Source organism: Sminthopsis crassicaudata, chromosome 6, assembly GCF_048593235.1.
Source record: "Sminthopsis crassicaudata isolate SCR6 chromosome 6, ASM4859323v1, whole genome shotgun sequence".
Classification (NCBI taxonomy): Eukaryota; Metazoa; Chordata; class Mammalia; order Dasyuromorphia; family Dasyuridae; genus Sminthopsis; species Sminthopsis crassicaudata.
This window is the reverse complement of record NC_133622.1, coordinates 150346356-150371216: the sequence shown is the minus strand read 5'-3', so window position 1 is coordinate 150371216 and position 24861 is coordinate 150346356. Positions and strand designations below refer to the sequence as shown.

Sequence of the window (24861 nt, the reverse complement as noted above, 5' to 3'; positions counted from 1 at the left end):
AAATGACTGACTAGAGATGCAGAACAGGGCATATACTGTCAAACTAAGATGTTTTATTGTGAACTGCATTTTTACTTTTCCTTTTTAATTCTTTCTTTTATTCTTATTTTTTATTTGAAGGTGGAGGAAAGAGAATTGTATTTGGAAATGAAGGTGATAGGAAATCAAAAAATGTAATTAAAATTATTTAAGAGGTTATTATTATTATTAAGCCATTATCAGCACTTCTGTTTATGGTAGCTCTGCCCCATGGCACTGCTATTGGTCACCCCCATCCTTACTGCAGGCAATGAATGAGTCAGAACAGGTCAACTAATAAAGGGACTCCTCCTCTCCTAATCCTAAAAGGATTTGTTATTTATAGGGCTATCAAATAAAACAAATATTTGTTTTTTAAACTTAGTTGCAAGGATTGACCAGAACAGATACAAAAGAGTAGCTTTGATTACATTGAAAGAAATGGTACAATATCATTTAATTATGCACTTTTCTTTTCTTTTCTTTTTCTTTTTTGACCTAACATCATAATTTATAACAGCTAAAAGAAAGAGAGCTGAATTTAAAATTTAGTAGATTAGATAAACAGTACCTCTTTCTATGATGCTCCTGATAACTGAGATGTAATCTTCAGGCTCCTGCTCAGTGGAGATCTCCTGGCTGTCTGGGGAGATGGTTAATAATTCATAAAGCTCATCTGAACTCTTTACTCCACAGAGCAAGATGACTACACTTTCTGGTGAATGGAGCAGTGTGTCCAAAAACCGGCATTTCCTAGGGGTCAGGCATTTCAGGAGACTATTTGATAATATCAGTAGTTTGCATTTGTAAGCATTTAAATCCAGTAATTCCAAATGTTGGGCAGAGGAGTTAGTCAAGCTATATAACATTATTGCCTCCATCTTCACAACATGGAGTAGGACATCTCTCAAATACAGAGCCCATTCCTTGGCTTCCTGTTCGTATAGCACCAGCAAGATCTTCATATTTTCTGTGAAAAGACAAAACACAAGCCATCTTCCAGTATTTGAAAAGCTGCATACTCATTATAGCCTTCTTCTCTGGAAACCCTAAATAAATTATCCAGACTAGATTCCCAATTATTTGTCACAGTAAAAATTAAGTAAATTCTATTGTGATAGCCAGACTAATCTACTCTAACCTCTGCAGGGAAAGTATTCTAATTATTCTCTATATTCATAACCCCAATTAAAGTACATCATTTTCATCATTGCAAGGGAAGAAAAAATATGTCATGCTGGTATGGTATCATCTCTCCTTTTGATGAGCCCATATAAGAAAGAGAAATTGGTGGCAAAATACATTTCATCCTTATCCCTTATTTTTTGAACCTGTTAAGTGCTTAAGAAAATCACAGTGCATTTTGATGTAATATATAAAGAGTAGCACTACATTTCATTTCAGGTTTTTCTTTTCTATATGAAACTATTTCAATTTTATCTTCTATATGAATCTGTATGTGTAAACGATGCACAAAACTTAAGACAGACATTTTATTTATTCTCATGAGTTTTCCTTTAACTTATTTAATTAATCATTTCTTAAAATAAGTATTTAATAAATGCCTTTTTATTCATTCATTTTTTCTCCTTTTATGAATATGAAACCTTGAATAAAGTAATGGCTTTGCACTTATACTTGATACACAAATCAAACCAATATGGTCATCTCAGAAAAAGTAATTGACCTAGCTACCTTCTTTTTTAATAGACTAATGTCATTAATACTTGGAAGCATGCATAGATAATTTAATGAAAAAAAAAACAAATAAAAATTGCAACTCAAAATTCAGAATTTTTTCACTTTAAAAAGTTTTAATTATAAAGCAAATGGCTATTGAGAGACAATTAAAACATTTGAAAAATATCTATTAAAAATAGAAAATTCTAGGTCGCGAACACAAACAAATGGTAATACATATTATAAACACCCATTAAGTCCAAGCTCATTTTGAAATTCTATCATAAAAAGCAATTGGATAGTTATATTTGATAACCATATACTAATTATTCTCTAACTCCTAAAACTTAGTGTCTATTCAAAACTCATTAAACTGAAGAACATTCATGTCAACAAACTGTCTTTCATAAAATAAATAAGAGTACATTTCATCCACAGAATAAGATTAGCCAATCTAAGCTCAGAGTAATGAAATCATAAATCAAAATCCTATTGCATTTATACAACATAGGAAGTAGGAAGGTTTTCTATTCTTTGTATAACTACTGATATTTTTGAAAATCTATGTTTATTGTCTATGATGGAGTAAGATTTATTTCTTCAATATTATATTTTTTAATCAGAGGAGGAAAAACTGAAGAATTCCAAAAGACAGAATTATAACCAGAGTGAGAGCAGAAATAACAGAAATATAGACATTGATTTGATATAGTCACCAAAAAAGCAACTATTATATCTTTTAATTAAAATTTTTTAAACATGTGTCCTCAGTCCAGTACCATAGTAAGCTGGTTTTTATGGGCATTCTACTTGTCTTCCATTCCCTTTCTCATGTATATGTGTGTATGACATAAACACACACATATGTGTGAGAGACACAGACAGAAAGAGACAAAGACAGATACAGAGAGACATAGATAGAGACAGGATTTTAAAAATTGAATAACATGTATATATTTTAATGGCCAACTCCTCTCTCCTTTCTGCAGTGGTAGAGAGACTGATAATGGAATACTGCATTTATTCTCAGGCACAGTTGACATTTTAATTGATTTGATTGAATAGTTTTTAATATTTCTATTTATATGAATATATCTTTATTAATCTTTGTTCCAATAGATGACTCATGGCAGAAAGAAAAGATATATTAAAACAAAAATATCCCCCCATGTTAGGATTCTTACAAGGTGTTAAGTCACTGGAATGGATATAATTATCTAATTTAGCATGGTACTTAACAATTCTCTAGTTCAGAATTCACACCTTTAAAGGAGTTCAAACCTTTAAAACAGTTTACACCTTTAAGAGAGTTCTTTCATTGATCCACACATTATACTCACACCTTTAGAGAGCATATAAAAGCTCACTCTTTGGAGGGAGATTCACAATAGGGATTGAAGTAGTCCTACCAAACTCTTTTTATGACATGGTACTGATACCTAAACCAGGTAGGTTGAAAACACAGAAATAAAATTATAGACCAATCTCCCTAATGAACATTGATGCTAAAATCTTAAATAAAATATTAGCAAAAAGATTACAGAAAATATCCCCAGGACAATACACTATGACCAAATAGAATTTATACGAGGAATGAAGGGCTGGTTCAATATTAGGAAAACTATTAGTATAATTGACTATATCAATAACAAAATTAACAAAAACCATATGATCATCTCAATAGATGCAGAAAAAAACATATGATGAAATCCAAAATTCACTCCTAATAAAAACATTTGAGAATATAGGAATAAACGGACTTTTCCTTAAAAGAGTCAGGAGCATATATTTAAAACCATCAGTAAGCATCATATGTAATGGGGATAAACTGGAACCTTTCCCAGTAAGATCAGGAGTGAAACAAGGTTGTCGACTATCACTATTATTGTGATAAAAATTATCACTATTCAATATTGCATTAGAAATGCTAGCCTCAGCAATAAGAGTTGAGAAAAAGATTAAAGGAATTAGAGTAGGTAATGTTCTCTTTTCTCTAAATTATAATCCTTCTCTCGGAGCAGGATTCTTGGGGAGCTTCTGAAAGGCAGCCTTAGTTTCAGTTCAGTTCCAATAATCCCAAAATGCAGCCCGGAGTTAAAGTCCAGATCTTCTATTGTGTACTTCAAAATCCTGAATCTTTTCCCTGGGGCCTGGTTGGCTTTAGTAGAGGCCTAGCTTTCTCCTTTGTTCCCAGATTTGCTCTTGTCAGAAAGTCTCCAGCCTCAGCTTCAGTCTCTAGCTCCCTCTGAATCCAAAACCTCCAGCCAAAATGAAGGTAGTCTTGGTAATGAAATCTTGACTCCGCCTCCAAGAGTGTGGGATTGTGGGTTTTCCAGAAGTCAGTCCTAGTTGTGAATCTCCTGGAAGTCCTTGAGGAGACTTTTCTTTTAGACTTGTGAATCTGCTGGACTTGTGAATCCACTGAATCCTTGTTCTCTGAATCTCCTGGAGCTTCCCTGAAGTTCTCCCAGAAAGTCCTCTCCTTGACTCTCCCCACTGAATCTTGGCTCCTTATATTCCCCCAAAGAATGGGCTTGTGAGTACTCCCTGAGCTTGTTGGAGCTTGTTAAAGGACCAATGAGCAAACTCCTTTAAAAGTTTGAACTCCTTTAAAGGTGTGAACTCTGAACTAGAGAATTGTTAAATACCATGCTAAATTAGATAATTATATTCATTCCAGTGACTTTGTAAGACCTTGTAAGAATCCTAACATCCCCAAATGAAATGAAGTATTTTATATAATAAATTATTCTTAGGTTAAAAATAATTTTATGATATATTATAACATTATATCTATCTATCTATATATAAATATTACATATATAATAGTATATAGTATAATTTTATCCCTTTAGCTTTTCTGGAGGTTCAACATAAGTAGCATTTATTTGAACATTTTTCTTTTAACCTGTTTTTAAAGAACTTTTTGATTATGTTATGCCATATGATTTATACAAAACTCATGTGAGGAATTTCTCCATAAACCCAATTTTAGGAACAAATTTTCTTTCAAAGATGAGCTTTCTTACTTTCTTTTCACATAATAATAATCATATAAGCCAATATATTTCACTTTTTTGACACAGATGCTAAGAAATTCAGAAGTAAATCTAATTTTCAACTTTAACTATTAAACACATCCCAGGTGCCTTCTAATGTCTATTCTTCTACCCATTTTACCCAATGCTTGATTTTGTGAGCAAAATCAAATTTTATTTTAGGTTCTCAACCCTAGTTTTCTATACTTGAAGGCTAAATAATTTCATTGATGTGAGTCCATGTAAGAAACATATCATCACTGACAAAGTGACACATCACTGACACTGATTTTTTGTAGATGGTCTTGGTGAGTTGCAACATTAAAAAAATCTCATCACTGGATAAGGTCCTCCATCTTAATCATGATCCTTAGTTAATACTCATAAATCCATGATGCCCCAATAACACAAGATTTAAGAATGCAGCCATGATTGTGCAGTGATATATAGAGCTTCAGTGGTGGATAAATCCTATATCTACAATTAGGCATGATAAATATTGATTGGCTTATAAATTAAGGAAGGAAACTTCTTTGTTGGCAGTACTTTAAAACCAAGTCATCTAGGTGGGATGATCATTATGGAGACAGAATGAAGATTCAAAAACATTTCAGTTAATTCGAACAAAAGGCTTAAAATAGGATAAAAAAGCAGTGGAGAAGAATTGGGAGAGAGAGAGGGAAGGAGAGAGAGAAAGAGGGAGAAGGAGGGAAAGGGGAGGGAGAGAGGAGAGAGAGAACAAGAACATTGAGGTTATGAAAAGGTTCAAGTCACCTCTGGCATTTCCTGGTTGTTTGACTTTGGGCAAATCACTTAATTTCTTAGTGCAAAAATGCAAGTAGTCCACATTCATTTCCCAGTGTTCCTTCTCTGAGTGTAGCTGATTCTGTCCATCATTGATCAATTGGAACTGAATTAAATCTTCTCTTTGTCAAAGATATCCACTTCCATCAGAATACATCCTCATACAATATTGTTGTTGAAGTGTATAATGATCTCCTGGTCCTTCTCATTTCAATCAGCATCAGTTCATGTAAGTCTCTCCAAGCCTCTCTGTATTCCTCCTGTTGGTCATTTCTTACAGAACAATAATATTCCATAACATTCATATAACACAATTTGCTCAACCAATCTCCAATTGATGGACATCCATTCATTTTCCAGTTTCTAGCTACTACAAAAAGGGCTGCCACAAACATTTTGGCATATGCAGGTCCCTTTCCCTTCTTTAAAATCTTTGAGATATAAGCCCAATAGTAACACTGCTGGATCAAAAGGTATGCACAGTTTGATTACTTTTTGGGCATAATTCCAGATTGCTCTCCAGAATGGTTGGATTCATTCACAACTCCACCAACAATGCATCAGTGTCCCAGTTTTCCTGCATCCCCTCCAACATTCATCATTATTTTTTTCCTTTCATCTTAGCCAATCTAACATGAGTGTAATGGTATCTCAGAGTTGTCTTAATTTGCATTTCTCTTGATCAATAGTGATTTGGAACACCCTTTCATATGAGTAGAAATAGTTTCAATTTCATCATCTGAAAATTCTCAGTTCATATCCTTTGACCATTTATCAATTTGGGGAATGGCTTGATTTCTTGTAAATTAGCGTCAATTCTCTCTATATTTTGGAAATGAGGCTTTTATCAGAACCTTTAACTGTAAAAATGTTTTCCCAGTTTGTTACTTCCCTTCTAATCTTGTTTGCATTAGTTTTGTTTGTACAATGGCTTTTTAATTTGATATAATCAAAATTTTCTAATTTGTGATCAATAATGATATCTAGTTCTTCTTTGATCACAAATTCCTTCCTTCTCCACAAATCTAAGAGGTGAACTATTCTATGTTCCTCTAATTTATTTATAATCTCGTTCTTTATGCCTAAATCATGGACCCATTTTGATCTTATCTTGATGTACGATGTTAAGTATGGGTCCATGCCTAATTTCTGACATACTAATTTCCAGTTTTCCCAGCAGTTTTTGTCAAATAATGAAGTCTTATCCCAAATTTGCGATCTTTGGGTTTGTCAAACACTAGATTGCTATAGTTATTCACTATTTTGTCTTGTTAACCTAACCTATTCCACTGATCAACTAATCTATTTCTTAGCCAATATCAAATGGTTTTGGTGACTGCTGCTCTATAATATAGTTTTGGATCAGGTGCAGCAAGGCCATCTTCATTTGATTTTTTATTTCCCCATTAATTCTCTTGAAATTCTTGACCTTTTGTTCTTCTATATGAATTTTGTTGTTATTTTTTCTAGATCATTAAAATACTTTCTTGGGAGTCTGATTGGTATAGCACTAAATAAATAGATTAGTTTAGGGAGTATTGTCATCTTTATTATATTTGCTCCACCTATCCAAGAGCACTTAATATTTTTCCAATTATTTAAATATGACTTTATTTGTGTGGAAAGTGTTTTATAATTTTGCTCATATGATTCCTGACTTTCTTTTGGTAGATAGATTCCCAAATATTTTATGGTATTGACAATTATTTTGAATGGAATTTCTCTTTGTATCTCTTGCTGTTGGATTTTGTTGGTGATGTTTAAAAAATGCTGAGGATTTATGTGGATTTATTTTGTATCCTGCAATGGCTAAAGTTATGAATTATTTCTAATAGCTTTTAAATAGAATCTCTGGGGTTCTCTAAGTATACCATCATATCATGTACAAAGAATGATAATTTGGTTTCCTCATTACCTACTCTAATTCCTTTAGTCTCTTTTGCAACTCTTATTGCTGAGGCTAGCATTTCTAATGCAATATTGAATAGTAATGGTGATAGTTGACAACTTTGTTTCACTCCTGATCTTACTGGGAAAGGTTCCAGTTTATCCCCATTACATATGACGCTTACTGATGGTTTTAAATATATGCTCCTGACTCTTTTAAGGAAATGTCCATTTATTCCTATATTCTCAAGTATTTTTATTAGGAATGGATATCGGATTTTATCAAATGCTTTTTCTGCATCTATTGAGATGATCATATGGTTTTTGTTAATTTGGTTATTGATATAGTCAATTATGCTAATAGTTTTCCTAATATTGAACCAGCCCTTCATTCCTGGTATAAATCCTACTTAGTCATAGTGTATTATCCTGAGGATATTTTCTGTAATCTTTTTGCTATAATTTTATAATTATATATAATTTTATTATATAATTTATGTAATTATATAATATATATTTTTATTATTTTATTATTAATATATAATATATTATTATATTATATAATTTATATAATTATATAATTTATTATATAATTTTATTTCTGTGTTTTCAACCTACCAGATTTAGGTATCAGTACCATGTCTGTGTCATAAAAGAATTTAGTAGGACTCCTTCAATCCCTATTTTTTCAAATAGTTTATATAGCATTGCAGTTAATTGTTCTTTAAATTTTGGTAGAATTCACATGTAAATCCATCTGGTTCTGGGGATTTTTTCTTAAGGAATTGATTAACAGCTTGTTCTATTTCTTTTTTTTAAGATGGGACTGTTTAACCAATTTACTTCTTCCTCTGTTAATGTGGGCAAGCTATATTTTTCAAGGTTTTCTTCCATTTCATTTAAGTTATTAAATTTATTGGCATAAAGTTGGGCAAAGTAACTCCTAATTATTTCTCTAATTTCCTCTTCATTAGTGGCAAGTTCTCCCTTTTCATTTTTAAGACTAATAATTTGATTTTCCTCTTTCCTTTTTTAAATCAGATTTACTAATGGTTTATCTATTTTGTTGGTTTTTTCATAGAACCAACCCTTAGTTTTATTAAGTAATTCAATAGTTTTTTACTTTCCATTTTATTAATCTCTCCTTTTATTTTTAAAATTTCATATTTAGTGTTTGTTCTTAATTTGTTCCTTTTTTAGCATTTTTAGTTGCAAGCCCAATTCATTGTCCTCTTTATTTATGCAAGTAAACCTCTAGAGATATGAAATTTCCCCTTATTACTGCTTTGGTTGCATCCCACACATTTTGGTATGATGTCTCATTATTGTCATTTTCTTGGGTGTCTATGATTTGCTGTTTAACCCAATAATTCTTTAGTATGAGATTATTTAGTTTCCAATTATTTTTTGGTCTATTTTCCCCTGCCTTTTTATTGAATGTAATTTTCATTGTATTGTGATCTGAAAATGATACATTTTCAGTAGTTAATTCTTAAGAGAAGGGTATTGCTTACATACTTTAATTAGTATCCTTTTATTACAAGTGTTTTTATTTTTATTATTTTTAATTTAATCTTTATTTTTAATTTTTAGCATTTTTATTATCTATTGCAATAATTTTATTGGAAGTCTAACTTTTTGTTGGACTAATAAGTTATATAATAAGTAATCACACTTTAAGCTACACCATCCATTATATATTTCTTTACTCCAAATCATAATTGTCTTCTCATTAATTTTTGAATAAGATTAGTCGTAATCCTTGCAATTATTTTCTATCTTTCTACTGACTTCCACTTCTTTTTTTTTTTTTTTTTTCAATCTGCTCACTGATGTCTTTCAGCCTCTGATGAGACTATCCCCTGTGCTTGGAATTAATGAATCCCCTCTTCTTATCTTCTACTTCCTCTTTTTTCCCCTTCCTTCAAAAATTAACTCAGGTGTTACTTAATTCATGTAGTCTTCTCTGACCTCTTCTGATGAAAATGATTTTTTTCCCCTTCAAATTTCTGGTAGCAGTTTTACTGCCTTCTTTCAAAGTTCTTTATATAAACCTATTATTTGTGCCTCTTTCCTGACTTCCTCAGGAAAAGTTCTTTCAGAAGAAGGTCTCTGATATATTGGATATCTTTGTAACTTTTATGTCCAGCACAACTTCAGTATAATAGATAAGTATTTATTGAGTTGAATTGTTATTGAATTGAAATATATTATTTACCTTCTTTCAAAACAAATTTATTTCAAGCTATTCAAAATTTCAAAGAGCAAAATCTATAAATATACTATTTTGCTAGCTCTTTAGTTTAAAAAAATCAAATACTAATATTTAGTGTGGGGAAAAATTCTAAAATTCTTCAAAGTTAGACCTTGAACAACAACAAATATCATTTAGCAGTGAAGAGCTAGCTTGAAACCGAGAATTTTTGCTTCTGTGTATTTAAAGGAATAAAAGAAAAAGTAACCATAAGGGAAATAGTTCACAATAAATAAAATTTATTCAGGAGCAGCAAATTAGATAGGGAAGGAATCGGTAGGAAATACAAGAAAATCCATCAGGAACTTAATAAAATTTGGCAGAATCTCTAGACAATTGATATGTAAAAATCTTTGTTGGAGTAAATGAGATTGATTGATTATGTGTGGAATAGAAAGATAAGGTGAAGAACTTATAGGAATGTATGAATTCTTTTTCTGTATTTTATTTTCATTATTTCTGTGTTTCCCCTATGACCTGTAATATGTGCAAGCCCATATTTACTTGAGCCTTGGCCAGTTATAAATATATTTACTTAACCTGAGCTGATGACATTTATCAGTATTTGACATTTATCGATATTTAGTATATTAGCTTGAACATTATCTGCTTGATTAAGCCTGAAGGTCTGATTTTCTGTTTCCCAGAAATGGTGATTTCAGGGAACAGAAACCTTCCATTCCAATTTCTCCAAATAGCAACAACCAATTAGATGCCATCTCCTCCTCTTCTCAATACTCTCTTACTTGTCATGTAATCTCTTGTATAAATGCTATGTATCTTTACTTCTTTAGCCCTCCTTCTCTTTCTCTTTCTTATCTCCTGATGGGACAGCTCATCCTCTGGAAGTTTTAATAAACAACTTTTCTACTTTCTACTGAATGATCTCTGAGTAGTCATTTCAGGTAAGGGTCTTCTACATCCCTCACAATTATACTATATATATATATATATATATATATATATATATATATATATATATATATATATATAGGTATATATATATATAGGTATATATATAGGTATATATATATATAGTTATAAGTTTAAATATATATGTAAGTGAATGAAGTCAATTGTAAGTCTCTGTATTTCATTTGATTTGACAGATAAATGGGGAAGAAGGGATAGGAGCTGAGCCACTGATGCTACTGAAAATATACTGGAATACAGAAATATTATAAATGCTTGGTCTATGAATGGATTTTGCTATAATTGTATTCTCTAAGCTTGGATAATTCAGAGAGTTTTTATTGCTTTATGAAGTCTCTCCTTCCTGCAGATTGGTTTTCCTAGGGGAAAAAAAATGGAGGCTGATCTCATTTAAAAGGTTTTTAGATTTTTTCTCAAATGACCTAAAGGATTCTAGTACAATTCAGAAATCAGAATCTTTTAAAAACAAAGATGGGGATTTTTTTTTAATCATTACCAGCAAAAAAGCAAGAAGGAACTTTAATGATGCTGGCTTCTAGATAAGGTAATATTCAAAGCTTTTGTATAAAATTACATTTGAAAATTTCTTGTGATTATAACTTGATTTGTCTTACAAGTAAGTCTTACTCCCCAAAATGTTACATGTCACTGTAATATATTGTGACTGTAATAAAAATAAAAAAAGGAAAATTCCCCGGGCCCTCTGGTAGGATCTTTCATAGTTTGGTCCAGATCATTAAAGCCACAATATGTCAGTTTTGCTTATAACATATGCATTAGTATGACTTAGATCATTAGTTATTTACCATGCCTTTGGGCAGGGTTGCAAGACAAATGATTATTCTTGTATAAGTTAACATTTAAAGTCAGTTTAGGAAAGGGAAGATCTCTCTGGGAAAACATACAAAAATAGAAAACAAAAACTAGCTCTTGATTCTTTTAGCTCTATTTCCCATATGATGCTTTATCACCTTCCATTATTTAGAATAATTATATTTATGATGTTTTATTTAAACTTCTATATATCAAAAGTAAATTATCTTCTAAATGTGAAAATTGTCTCAACCTACCGTAAATTGTGGTTTTAGTCAGATTATTGGGTAATGAGAGTCAATTCAATTTCAACTCATCCCATCCTACTCATGTTATCTCTCTTGTACCAAATATCTCACTTATCACTGTGAAAAATTTTGGGATCAGATAATTTTCTTCTTTTAATGTTAAAGCCAATTATCAGTTATGCACAGGATTCTCATACCAGTATCTCCTTCAGTATGAGGAAAGAGGTACCATTAACCTTTTTTGCATGCCATGGCCCCTATCCCTATAGTGTTTAAAATTTTGAATAACATAATTTCAGGTAATTATTGTATTAATAATCATTGATTGCTAATAAATAATCCTATACTAACTAATAATAATGCCAGCTTGTTTATTTATAAAAGGAGTTCAAATGCTGAAGACTGTTCATGGTGGTGGGCTCACAGTATATATGTTCTTGGAAGAAGGAGTGTTCCTGAAGGTGGTAGTCAATTAGAAGTAGTTAACAATTAATGACAAAATGAACATTAGAATAAGAGGTGGGTTATATTACAATGAAATGCTTGGGGTATGCCACTTGGTTCACCCGAAAATTTTGGTCAAAAAGACTTATCAATTTCCCTATTACCTGTGTGACAAAAGGGAGGATCCAAATTTTCCCAAAGGTATCTGGACAAATACAAAGGTCAGGAATGCTTAAGCTTAGAATTATACTTAGAATTTATTTTATTGCCCTTGCATCTCAACCATCCTGGATAGGTAAATCTTTGAAAGAGATTTCTCACCCTAGTTGTTTTCGGGCTAAGTAGAAAATCGGGTTATGATTTAATAATTAGCTTTTAATACAAGAGAGAAATAATCATTTCTCTCTTACCCCACCTTTGGCAAATTGGTGATGCCTGTGGACCTCTTCTCTAAATCATGTTTCAAATACACAGAAGAAAACACATAGGATTGAAACAGTTATCAAAATATTTTTAAAATTTATTTATCTATTGAAATCTATCCATAGTCCCCTTGAAAGTCTATAGACTCACAAGTTAAGAATCTCTTTGATAAAAAAAATGAACATGAAATCTAAATCCCTATCTTAGCAGATCTTATAAGTTTAGTGATAGAGCAAGCTGAAATTGTTAGCCAAATGGGATTTTTAATTATCTGTGGAGTTGAATTATTTATGTTCTCCTGATGGCCTATTAGCTTGAATAATCAAGAACTGGCAGGACAGACTGTTCCTGAATTACATAAGCTCAAGTTACTTGCAGCCATCCAGGAATCACTGTCATTATTCTTTCCATTCTGGTGTCTCTAAGGAACATTGGATTAGGATTCAGGATATCTGGCACTACCACTTACTAATTTTGTGTCATTAAGCAAGTCACTACTTTTCTGGGACTTAATTCATCTGTCAAAAAAAGAGAGGTTACAGTAAAAGACCTTTAAAATCTATTCTAACTCCCCTATGACATTTTCTATTTCCATCCATCCCACTTCACCTCCCCCATTTCCCTCATCATCTGCCCTTTGGAATGACCCAGGGCAAAATGTAAACTTCTAGAAGTAGAAATATTGAAAGGGAGAGATAAAAAGTAAAAGAAAATCCCCATTGATGTTCCTCTCTCTCTATTTGAATTACAGGCTCCCTCACCCCTGAGCCCCAAACTTCTTAACAGAATCCCTGGATGAAGCTCCATTTCTATATAAATTCTTTACTTATCAAATTGTTTTTTGATATGCTCTACTCCAAAGTTTCCTTCTCTAACTCAACTGTATTCACTTAACAAACATGGAAGACTACATAGTTGCTACAGGAGATAGCTCAATATGACTTTCCAGTGAAATATAAATGAAATTTCAGTCCCATTTCCCCAAAAGCTCACAATGTGCATCTATGCAATGCTGGAAATAGCACAGTATGGTAGAAAGAGCATCAATTATTGAGTTACTGGGCTGATTTCAAATTCTACCTCAGATACTTGCTACTTGTGTGACCTTAGACAAATAACTAAAATTTCCTTAATGCCAACTTGGCCTAGATGGCTTTTCTTAGAGCTCGTAGCTCTTAGGTTTTCCTTACAACAATCTTTTGAGGTAAATGAAGCAAATATTATTATCTTTATTTTACAGAAGAAGAAATTGAAGTGAAATGACTTTTCCACGATCTCACAGCTGATACTTATCTGAACATCCATGTTTCCTGATACAAAGTGAAGACTGTTGATTATACCACATTGACACTCAGTAGAAAACAGATTTCTTTTTCATTTCTCCTTTCTTTACTTGTGTAGGGAGTAAAGGTGTCTGGAGATCTAGGAGGGCTGAGCTGCCAATCATGAAATTAAAGGACCTTTTAAGCAAGATGGTACAACTCATTCACCCTTCCCTTTGAAAATACAACTTCCTTAGCAGTTCCCTTCTTTTCAAAATATCTATCCCATTCCAAGCAATTTCCTCCTCATCCTCTTCCAGGCCATGAAAGCTTTAAAATACCCAGGTGGCAAAGAGCCACTGGTAAGGAAATAGGAAAATGAAAGCTTGTTCTTGCTTTCCTTGCTATCTGTGATTTTTTTTTCCTCTGGAATCTGAATTCATTGCCAGGTGCATAATCATTTGATAGCATCTCTCACTTTTCCCAACCCAAGTACACATTTATTAAGAATCTACTTTGTGCCAGATATTGTACTAAGCACTAGGCAGGGGGATGGGGAGTGGGGAGTGGGGAAGACAGTCCCTGCCCTCAAGGAGGTAATAATCTAATGGAGAGTAACTGGAGAGAGATGGTACAGAAAGTACCCAATATAGGTTCATCTTATTCTGCTCAATTGAAACCAGGGAAAGCAGATGCACATTGGAGTGAGCTAAAAATTTCAATTTCTGCCTTCTATAATGTTCCCCAAGTTTCTAAGCTCATTCTAAACCAAACACCTAGGTAAATAGTTCACCATAAAGAAGAAAATGGGAGGGCGAGAAAGGGGAGAAGAGAGGAAGGAGAAAGAGAGAAAGAGAGAGGGGGAAAGAGAGGGAAGGAAGAAGAATGAATTTTTTAGTCACAATGCACAAATGAATGTCCTAAGTGCTGAGGCTACAAATAGAAAAACAAGAAAGTCCTTGCTCTCAAAGAGCTCATACTTTAATAAGAGAGGCAATAAATATGAAAAGTTTTCACTTGCAATCACATAACAAGTTCATAAAGATTCCACAAAATCAGACAATTCCTGTTTGGATTTTACCAGCTTAGAATACACTGGACAATGTGCATAAAATCCTGCTGCATGTGCTTATTCTCACTTTTTGAATGATCTTTTTCCTCACCTTCCCTAAAACTCATCTTCTTGAGATGTACTCTTTTTTTAATGATGAAATTTCATCTATTCTTAGGCACTCATCTCTTAGGAAATAGTTCTGCTTAGGGAAGCAAAGGATTTACAAGTGCAAACTACAGATGAGGTAAATCCTGCACTATTTGATTAATTTAAGGCTGTATCCAGAGGAAAAAAAAAGCTGATAAAGAGAAGTATTCAAAAAATAATTTTATACACACACACATATATGTATGTTTATAAATACATATATAAATATAAATAGTAGCCATCTCTATGGTGGACAGGGGAGATAAAAAGGAAAAACAAATTTACATGATAGATTTATTGTATATTTAAAATGAATAAAAATTGTATATGATATATTTGTAGTTTCATGTACAATTATATTTTTGTTGCACTGTGTTATGAAAATGCATGTTTGGTTCTATAAATTAAAAATAAAATAATATTAAAAGTATATATGGCCATTCTCTGTAATTACTTGCTTCCTCCCTGCATCTCTTTCTGTGTCTCTCTGCCTCTCCTACTCCCCTATGCAATATTGCAAATATATTTCTATATTAGGCATATTACCAAAAAAAGGAGAGAGAACAATAAAAAGAAATAAAATACTTCCATATATACTTACAGTCCATCAATTCTCTATCTAGTCTGAAATAGCATTTTTCATTAGGAATGTTAAAAATTACTTTGGATCATTATATTCATCATAATTTCTGTCTTTATCCTTACAATTTGGCTATTATTATATATATTTTCCTCTTAATTCTGCTCACTCCACTTTGCATCAGTTCATTTAAGTCTTCCCAGATTTTTTGAAAGCATGCTCTTCATAATTTATTATAACACAATACTATTCCACCACAATCATATGACATAACTTGTACATCTATTGCCAAATTGATGAACATTCCCTCAGTTTCCAATTCTTTGCCATTACAAAAGAATTGTTATAATTCTTTTTGTTCATATTTGTCTTTGAAGTATACATTTAATTATGTTATTACTGAGTTCAAGGGTATGCACAATTTGGGCAAAATTCCATATTCTTCAGAGTGGTTGGACTAGTTCACAGCTCCACCAATAATTAGTGTACTCATTTTTTCCATATCCCCTTCAGAATTTATCATTATTTTTCTATCATCTTAACTTGTCTGATAAGTGTGATATCTTTCTCAAGATCTACCACTAAAATATATATTCTAGAATTGGTTACCAGTGTCAGAACTCTCAAATCTTAGATTCTTCTGAATGGAAAGACAAAAACATTTCATTCCACCTCAAGAAAGTAAAAAATGATATTATCTAAACAGCCAAAATACATGTGCTATGGGCAATGTATCAGTCAACTAATAAACATTTATGAAGCACATCTTAAGTTCTAGACATGCTAAGCACTTAGGACACAAAAAGTGACAAAAGACAGGCTTTGTTTTCAAGGAGCTTACAATTTTCTAGAGGAGACAAGCAACATTTGAGTTAACTTTCTGTAAGCATTATAGGTAAGATGCTTTGTAAATCTTAAAGAACTGAATCAATGTAAATAGCTTTCATCAAGTCAATAATAATGGAAAATAATTGTTCAAGAATTGTTTTGACTGTTCTCTGGGAGCCAAATTGTCTTCCAGAAAAAACAAAAAAACAAAACAAAACAAAACAAATATATATATATATTTCTCCAAATGTAAAAAAGTAAACTTAGACAATAGTTCTGGACTTTCTTCAAATCCAAGTCAAAATCCAAATTTCAAAAAGAAGCCCATAGAGGCATCCTTAATGCTAGTTTCTTGTCTCTAGTGACTAACTCCCATTTATCCCGATATAGCTTGTTTATATATAATTGTTTGCATGTTGTCTTCCCCATTAAAAGGTGAGCTCCTTGAGAGAAGAGATTGCTTTTTGAAGAAAAGCTTTCTGTTTTCAAATGAAGGGGGCCTAGCTGTACCAGATCTAAAACTGTATTATAAAGCAGCAGTCATCAAAACCATTTGGTACTGGCTAAGAAATAGAGAAGTTGATTAGTGAAATAGGTTAGGTTCACAGAACAAAATAGCCAATGACTATAACAATCTACTATTTGATAAACCCAAAGGTCTCACCTTTTGGGATAAGAATTCACAATTTGACAAAAACTGCTGGGAAAATTGGAAACTAGTATGGCAGAAAGCAGACATAGACCCACACCTAACACCTTATACCAAGATAAGGTAGAAATGGGTTCATGATCTAGACATAAAGAATGATACTACAAACAAAGTAGAATATAGGATAGTTTACCTCTCAGAATTATGGAGTAGGAAGGAATTTGTGACCAAAGAAGAACTAGAGATCGTTATTGATCATAAAATTGATAATTTTGACTATGTTAAATTAAAAAGATTTTGTACAAACAAAACTAATGCAGACAAAATAAGAAGGGAAGCAATAAACTGGGAAAACATTTTTACATCCAAAGGATCTGATAAAGTCTTCATTTCTAAAATATATAGAGAATTGACTCAAATTTATAATAGTTCAAGCTATTCTCCGATTGATAAATGATCAAAGGATATGAACAGAAAATTTTCAGATGAAAAAATTGAAACTATTTTAGCCACATTAAAAGATGCTCCAAATCAATATTGATCAGAGAAATGCAAATTAAGACAACTCTGAGATACCACTACACTCCTGTAAGATTGGCTGAAATGACAGAAAAAGATAATGACAAAGTTGGAGGGATTGTGGGAAAACTGGGACATTGATGCATTGTTGGTGGAACTGTGAATATATCCAGCCATTCTGGAGAGCAATTTGGAACTGTGCTCAAAAAGTTAACAAACTGTTCATACCCTTTGATCCTGCAGTGTTACAATCGGGCCTATATCCCAAAGAGATCTTAAAGAAGGGAAAGGGACCTGTATGTGCAAAAATGTTTGTGGCAATCCTCTTTGTAGTGGCTTGAAACTGGAAACTGAATGGATGCCCATAATTTGTAGAATGGCAGAATAAATTATGGTATATGAATGCTATGGAATACTATTGTTCTGTAAGAAGTGACCAGCAGGGGCAGAAAGCAGAGAAGGCACAAGTGAGAATCTGAGCTCCTCTCATTCTCATTACCAATTTTTAAAATCAGCCTCAAAAATAGTGCTAGACTGGTAAGGTTCATGAAGGTTGGAAGTACAACAACTCACCAGCTGAAGATAATCTAGAATATTGCCAGAAAAGGTTTGTCCTGAGTGGCAGGAATAGACTGGCACAGGGCAGGGACAGAATTGGGAGTGGGGCGGCCTTTGTGGTTGGAAGGTTTACATAGAGCTCTCTACCATAGCCTGACTGCTTTGCTTTGGTCATAAAGTAGTGGCCCAGCAGAGAAGTTGGAGCCTAGGGTAGAGGTACACTGAGGGACGCCAGAGCCGGAGAGGATCTGACTGTACCCACTCAGGACTGAAAGTGACTCAAAGCACACCATAACACAGCTCTTTGCGGCATTCTGCAACTAGGGCCTCTTGTTGGGGGGCAGCACAAACCTGCATGGCAGGAGCACAGAGGGGCAGTCTTTCATCTGCACAGTGTGGGGCTCAGCCTGGGGTAGTGGAATTTCCCCAGCTTGATTACACTGCCCAGGCAGAGACACTTCCAATGAGGTGAGGGATAGAGCGACTGCTAATATTCAAAGTGGGAGTTTGTGGGGGGGGGGGCAGTGATATTTTTGCTGCTTAATCTCTACCCCAAGACAGTCACTAATCTGCACAGCAGGGTTCCTCCCAGGGCACTTACACAGCCCAGCCCTTGTTACCCAGGCCTACTCACTTCCCTGTGGAGCTCTTCCCAGATCACTCCTGCAGTTTGGCCATTCTTTGCACCCCATTGAGAGCACAGTTACTATCCATATACCAATCCTTGCTCTGCAGAGGAAGCTGGTAACCTCCTTGCCCTGAAGGCAGACCCTAAAGACTTTTTTAAAAAATGAGTAAAAAAATGAAGAAAACAATTGATAGCTTCTAAACAGAAAGAGAGCGGGTTTCCAACCACAAGGAGACTAATAGCAAACAGCCTCTAGACAATACTGCAAATAACACTCTCCTAGAAGAGACTATTAAAAGTCTCAAAAGAGAGTTAGAAGAAAAATGGGGAAAGGAAAGTAAAGCTATGCAAGAGAGTAACAACCTCCTGAAATGTGAATTGGAAAAGGTAAACAACTTCCTGAAATATGAGTTGGAAAAGATAAAGAATTCACAGGAAGTTCAGGGAAATCATAAGAAAGTAGGATCTGTGAATTGGAAAAGATAAAGAATTCCCAAGAAAGTAGCATTTGTGAACTGGAAAAAGAAAATAACTCACTAAAAAACAAATTTAGTGAAATGGAAAAAAATTCCATAGAGCAAAACAACTCATTTAAAAACTCAATTAGACATATACAAAAAGAAGTAAAAAAAAAGTGAATGAAGAAAATAACTCATTAAAAATCAGAACTGAACAAATAGAAATGAATGATTCATTGAGACACCAAGAATCAGTCAAACAAAACCAAAAAAAAAAAAAAAAAAAAAAAAAAAAAAAAAAAAAAAAAAGAAAGAAAGAAAAAAAAAAAGAAAATCTGGAGAAAAATGTCAACTATCTACTTGGCAAAATGACAGATCTGGAAAACAGATCTAGGAGAGATAATTTGAGTATTATTGGACTTCCTGAAAATTATGATGAAAAAAAGAGGTTAGATAATATTTTATAGGAAATCATCAAAGAGAACTGCCCAGAGGTAATAGAACCAGAAGATAAAATAGGCATTGAAAGAATTCATTGAACACCTTCTGAAAAAGATCCTTAAAAAATACTCCACAGAACATTGTGGCCAAATTTCAGAACTATCAGTCTAAGGAAAAAATATTACAAGCAGCCAAGAAAAAAACAAACAAACAAAAAAAAAAAAAAAAAAAAAAAAAAACAATTCAAATACCAAGGTGCTACAATAAGGGTCACTCAAGATCTGGCTGCCTCCAAATTAAAGGATTGAAGGGCCTGGAATCTGATATTCAAAAAGGCAAAAGAACTTGGAATGCAGCCAAGAATAAACTACCCAGCTAAGTTGAGCATTTTCTTCCATGGAAGAAGATGTACATTTAATGAAACAGATGAATTCCATTTGTTTCTAAGGGAAAAAAAAACAGATCTAAACAAAAAAATTGATCTCCAACCACAGGACTCAAGAGAAGCAAAAAATGGTAAAAGGAACTCTTGAGAATTGTATTTCTGTTGTGGATATACATAAAGTCCACATGTATAATTTGAATTTACTGATATAACATAAAAAAGGGAAGTAGAAATGGAAAGGGAATAGTGTCAGTAAAAAGGAAAAGGGGAGATAAAAAGAGGGAAATTACATCCCAGAAAGAGGCAAAGAAAACTTATCATATCTGAGGGAATTTAGAGAGGGGGAGGAACATTGTGGGAACTATAGTCTCATCAGAATTGCCTCAAAGAGAAAATAATTAACATATTTGTTTTACAGAGAATTCTCTCTCACCTCATTAAAAAGGGGGAGAAGAAAAGGGAAAAGGAAAAGAGTGATAAGGGAAGGATACAAAAAAAGGGAAGGGATTTAAAGGAAGGAGGGAGGGATACTAAAAAGGGAGGGCTGTGTGACACAAGTGGTCCTCATAAGTTTAATACTGGGGAAGGAGTTCAGGAGGGCAAGGAAAAAAAAAGCATAATCTGGGGATAATATGATGGCAGGAAATACAGAATTAGTAAATTTAACTGTAAATGTGAATGGGATGAACTCTCCCATTAAGCGGAGATGGATAACAGACTGGATTAAAAGTCAGAACTCTACAATATGTTGTTTACAGGAAACACATTTAAAGCAGGGAGATACATACAGAGTAAAGGTAAAAGGCTGGAGCAGAATTTTTATGATTCAAGTGAAGTAAAAAAAAGCAGGGGTAGCCATCCTTATCTCAGATCAAGCAAAAGCAAAAGCTGATCGAATCAAAAGAGATAAGAAAGGAAACTATATCTTGCTAAAAGGTAGCATAGACAATGAAGCCATATCAATACTATATATATATATATATGCACCAAGTGGTACAGCATGTAACTTCCTAGAGGAGAAGTTAAGAGAGTTGAAAGAAGAAATAGACAACAACATTATAATAGTGAGAGATCTCAACCTTTCACTCTCAGAATTAGATAAATCAAACCACATAACAAATAAGAAAGAAATTAAAGAGGTAAATAGAATATTAGGGAAATTAGGTATGATAGATCTTTGGAGAAAACTGAATGGTGACAGAAAGGAGTATACTTTCTTCTCAGAAGTTCATGGAACCTATAAAAAAACTGACCATATATTAGGACATAAAGATCTCAAAATTAAATGCAGGAAGGCAAAAATAGTAAAGGCTTTCTTTTCAGATCACAATGTAATAAAAACTACATTCAACAAAAACTTAGTTGTAAACAGATCAATACATAAGTGGAAGCTAAATAAGCTCATCTTAAAGAATGATTGGGAGAAACAGCAAATTATAGACACAATTTATAATTTCACACAGGATAATGACAATGATGAGACATCATACCAAAATTTGTGGGATGCAGCTAAAGCGGTAATTAGGGAAAATTTTATATCTTTAGAGGCTTATTTGAAGAAAATAGAGAAAGAAAAGATCAATGAATTGGGCTTGCAACTTAAAAAGCTAGAAAAAGACCAAATTAAAAACCCCCAACCAAATACTAAACTTGAAATTCTAAAATTAAAAGAAGACATTAATAATATTGAAAGTAAAAAAGAAACTATTGAAATAATAAATAAAACTAAGAGTTGGTTTTATGAAAAAACCAATAAAATAGATACATCTTTGGTAAATCTGATTAGAAAAAGGGGAGAGGAAAATCAATTTGTTAGTCTTATCAATGAAAAGGGGGAACTTCCCACCAATGCAAATGAAATTAGAGAAATAATAAGGAGTTATTTTGCCCAACTTTATGCCAATAAATTTGATAACCTAAGTGAAATGGATGACTATCTCCAAAAATATAGCCTTCTAAGATTAATAGAGGAGGAAGTAAATTGCTTAAATAGTCCTATTTCAGAAAAAGAAATAGAACATGCTATTAATAAATTCCCTAAGAAAAAATCTCCAGAACCAGATGGATTTACATGTAAATTCTACCAAACATTCAAAGAACAATTAGTCCCAATGTTATATAAACTATTGGAAAAAATAGAGAATGAAGGAGTACTACCAAATTCCTTTTATGACACAGACATGGTACTGATACCCAAACCAGGTAGGTTGAAAACGGAGAAAGAAAAGTATAGACCAATCTCCCTAATGAGTATTGATGCTAAAATTTTAAATAAGATATTAGCAAAAAGACTCCAGAAAATCATCCCCAGCATAATACATCATGATCAAGTAGGATTTATACCAGTAATGAAGGACTGGTTCAATATCAGGAGAACTATCAGTATAATTGGCCACATTAATAACCAAATTAACAAAAATCATATGATCATCTCAATAGATGCAGAAAAAAAGATTTAATAAAATCCAATATACATTTCTATTTAAAAAAAAAAACAAAAAACTTGAGAGTATAGGAATAGATGGACTTTTCCTTAAAATGATCAGTAGCATTTATTTAAAACCATCATTAAGCATCATATGTAATAAGGATAAACTGCAACCATTCCCATTAAGATCAGCGATGAAGCAAGGTTGCCCACTATCACCATTAATATTCAATATATATTAGAAATGCTAGTTTTGGAAATAAGAGTGGAGAAAGAGATTAAAGAATTAGAATAGGTAATGAGGAAACCAAATTATCAGTCTTTTCTGATGATATGATGGTATACTTAGAGAACCCCAAAGATCCTACTTAAAAACTATTAGAAATAATCCACACCTTTAGCAAAGTTGCAGGATGCAAAATAAATCCACATGAATCATAAGCATTCTTACACGTCACTAACAAAATCCAACAGTTAGAGTTACAAAGAGAAATTCCATTTAAAGTAACTACCAATAGTATAAAATATTTAAGAATCTATCTGCCAAGGGAAAATCACAAACTATATGAGCAAAACTACAAAAGTCTTTCCACATAAATTCAGTCTGATCTAACCAATTGGAAAAAATATTAAATGCTCTTGGATAAGGTGAACAAATATAATAAAGATGACAATACTACCTAAACTAATCTATTTATTTAGTGCTATTCCAATCTGACTCCCAAAAAACTATTTTAATGACCTAGAAAAAATAGCAACAAATTTCATATGGAAAAACAAAAAGTCAAGAATTTCAAGGGAATTAATGAAAAAAAAAATCAAATGAAGGTGGCCTAGCTGTACCAGATCTAAAATTATATTATAAAAAAGCAGTTCCAAAAGCATTTGGTATTAGCTAAGAAATAGATTAGTTGATCAGTGGAATAGGTTAGGTCCAAGGGACAAAATAATCAATAACTTTAATAATCTACTGTTTGACAAACTCAAGAACCCCAGTTTTTGGGATAAGAACTCAATGTTTGACAAAAATTGCTAGGAAAATTGGAAATCAATATGGCAGAAATTAGGCATTTACCCACACTTAACACAGTACATCAAGGTCAGGTCAAAATGTGTTCATGATCTAGGCATAAAGAATGAGTTTATAAATAAATTAGAGGAACATAGGATAGTTTACCTTTTAGACCTGTGAAAAAGGAATGAATTTATGTCCAAAGAAGAACTAGAGATCATTATTGATCACAAAGTAGAAAGCTTTGATTATATCAAATTGAAAAGTTTTTGTACAAACAAAACTAATGCAGATAAGATTAGAAGATAAACAATAAACTGGAAAAACATTTTTATAGTCAAAGGTTCCGATAAAGGCTTCATTTCCAAAATATATAGAGAATTGATTCTAATTTATAAGAAATCAAGCCATTCTCCAATTGATAAATGGTCCAAGGATGAAGGTCTCAGATGAAGAAATTGAAACTATTTCTAGTCATATGAAAAAATGCTCCAAGTCATTATTAATCAGAGAAATGAAAATTAAGACAACTCTGAGATACCACTACACTCCTGTCAGATTGGCTAGAATGAGAGGGAAAGATAATGTAGAATGTTGGAGGGGATGTGGGAAAACAGGGACACTGATACATTTCCAGCCATTCTGGAGAGCAATTTGGAACTATGCTCAAAAAGTTATCAAACTGTGCATACCCTCTGATCCAGTAGTGTTTCACTGGGCTTATATCACAAAGAGATCTTAAAGGAAGGAAAGGGACATTTATGTGCAAGAATGTTTGCAGAAACCCTCTTTGTAGTGGTCAGAAACTGGAAAATACGTGGATGCCCATCAATTGGAGAATGGCTGAATAAATTGTGGTATATGAATATTATGGAATATTATTACTCTGTAAAAAGTGACCAACAGGATGATTTCCGAAAGGCCTGGAGAGACTTACATGAACTGATGCTGAGTGAAATGAGTAGGACCAGGAGATCATTGTATACTTCAACAACAATACTATATGATGATCAATTCTGATGGATGTGGCTATTTTCAATAATGAGATGAACCAAATCAGTTCCAATAGAGCGTAATGAACTGAACCAGCTACACCCAGCAAAAGAATTCTGGGAGATGACTATATACCACTACATAGAATTCCCAATCCCTCTAATTTTGTCCATCTGCATTTTGGATTTCCTTCACAGGCTAATTGTACACTATTTCAAAGTCTGATTCTTTTTGTACAGCAAAAGAACTGTTTGGACATGTATACATATATTGTATTTAATTTATCCTTTAACATATTGAACATGTATTGCTCAACTTGCCATCTGGGGGAAAGGAGGGGGAAAATTAGAACAAGAGGTTTGGCAATTATCAATGTT

At 32.8% G+C, this 24861-nt stretch overlaps 1 protein-coding gene across 1 annotated transcript in view; it reads right to left on the bottom strand.

Annotated features, from left to right (window-relative positions):
• Positions 1 to 24861, bottom strand: part of BANK1 (B cell scaffold protein with ankyrin repeats 1) — a 388904-nt gene that overhangs the window by 325100 nt on the left and 38943 nt on the right. The window contains exon 2 of the mRNA XM_074275760.1: positions 590 to 988. Within this exon, the coding sequence (XP_074131861.1) occupies positions 590 to 988 (399 nt within the window). The remainder of the gene's footprint in view (positions 1 to 589; positions 989 to 24861) is intronic.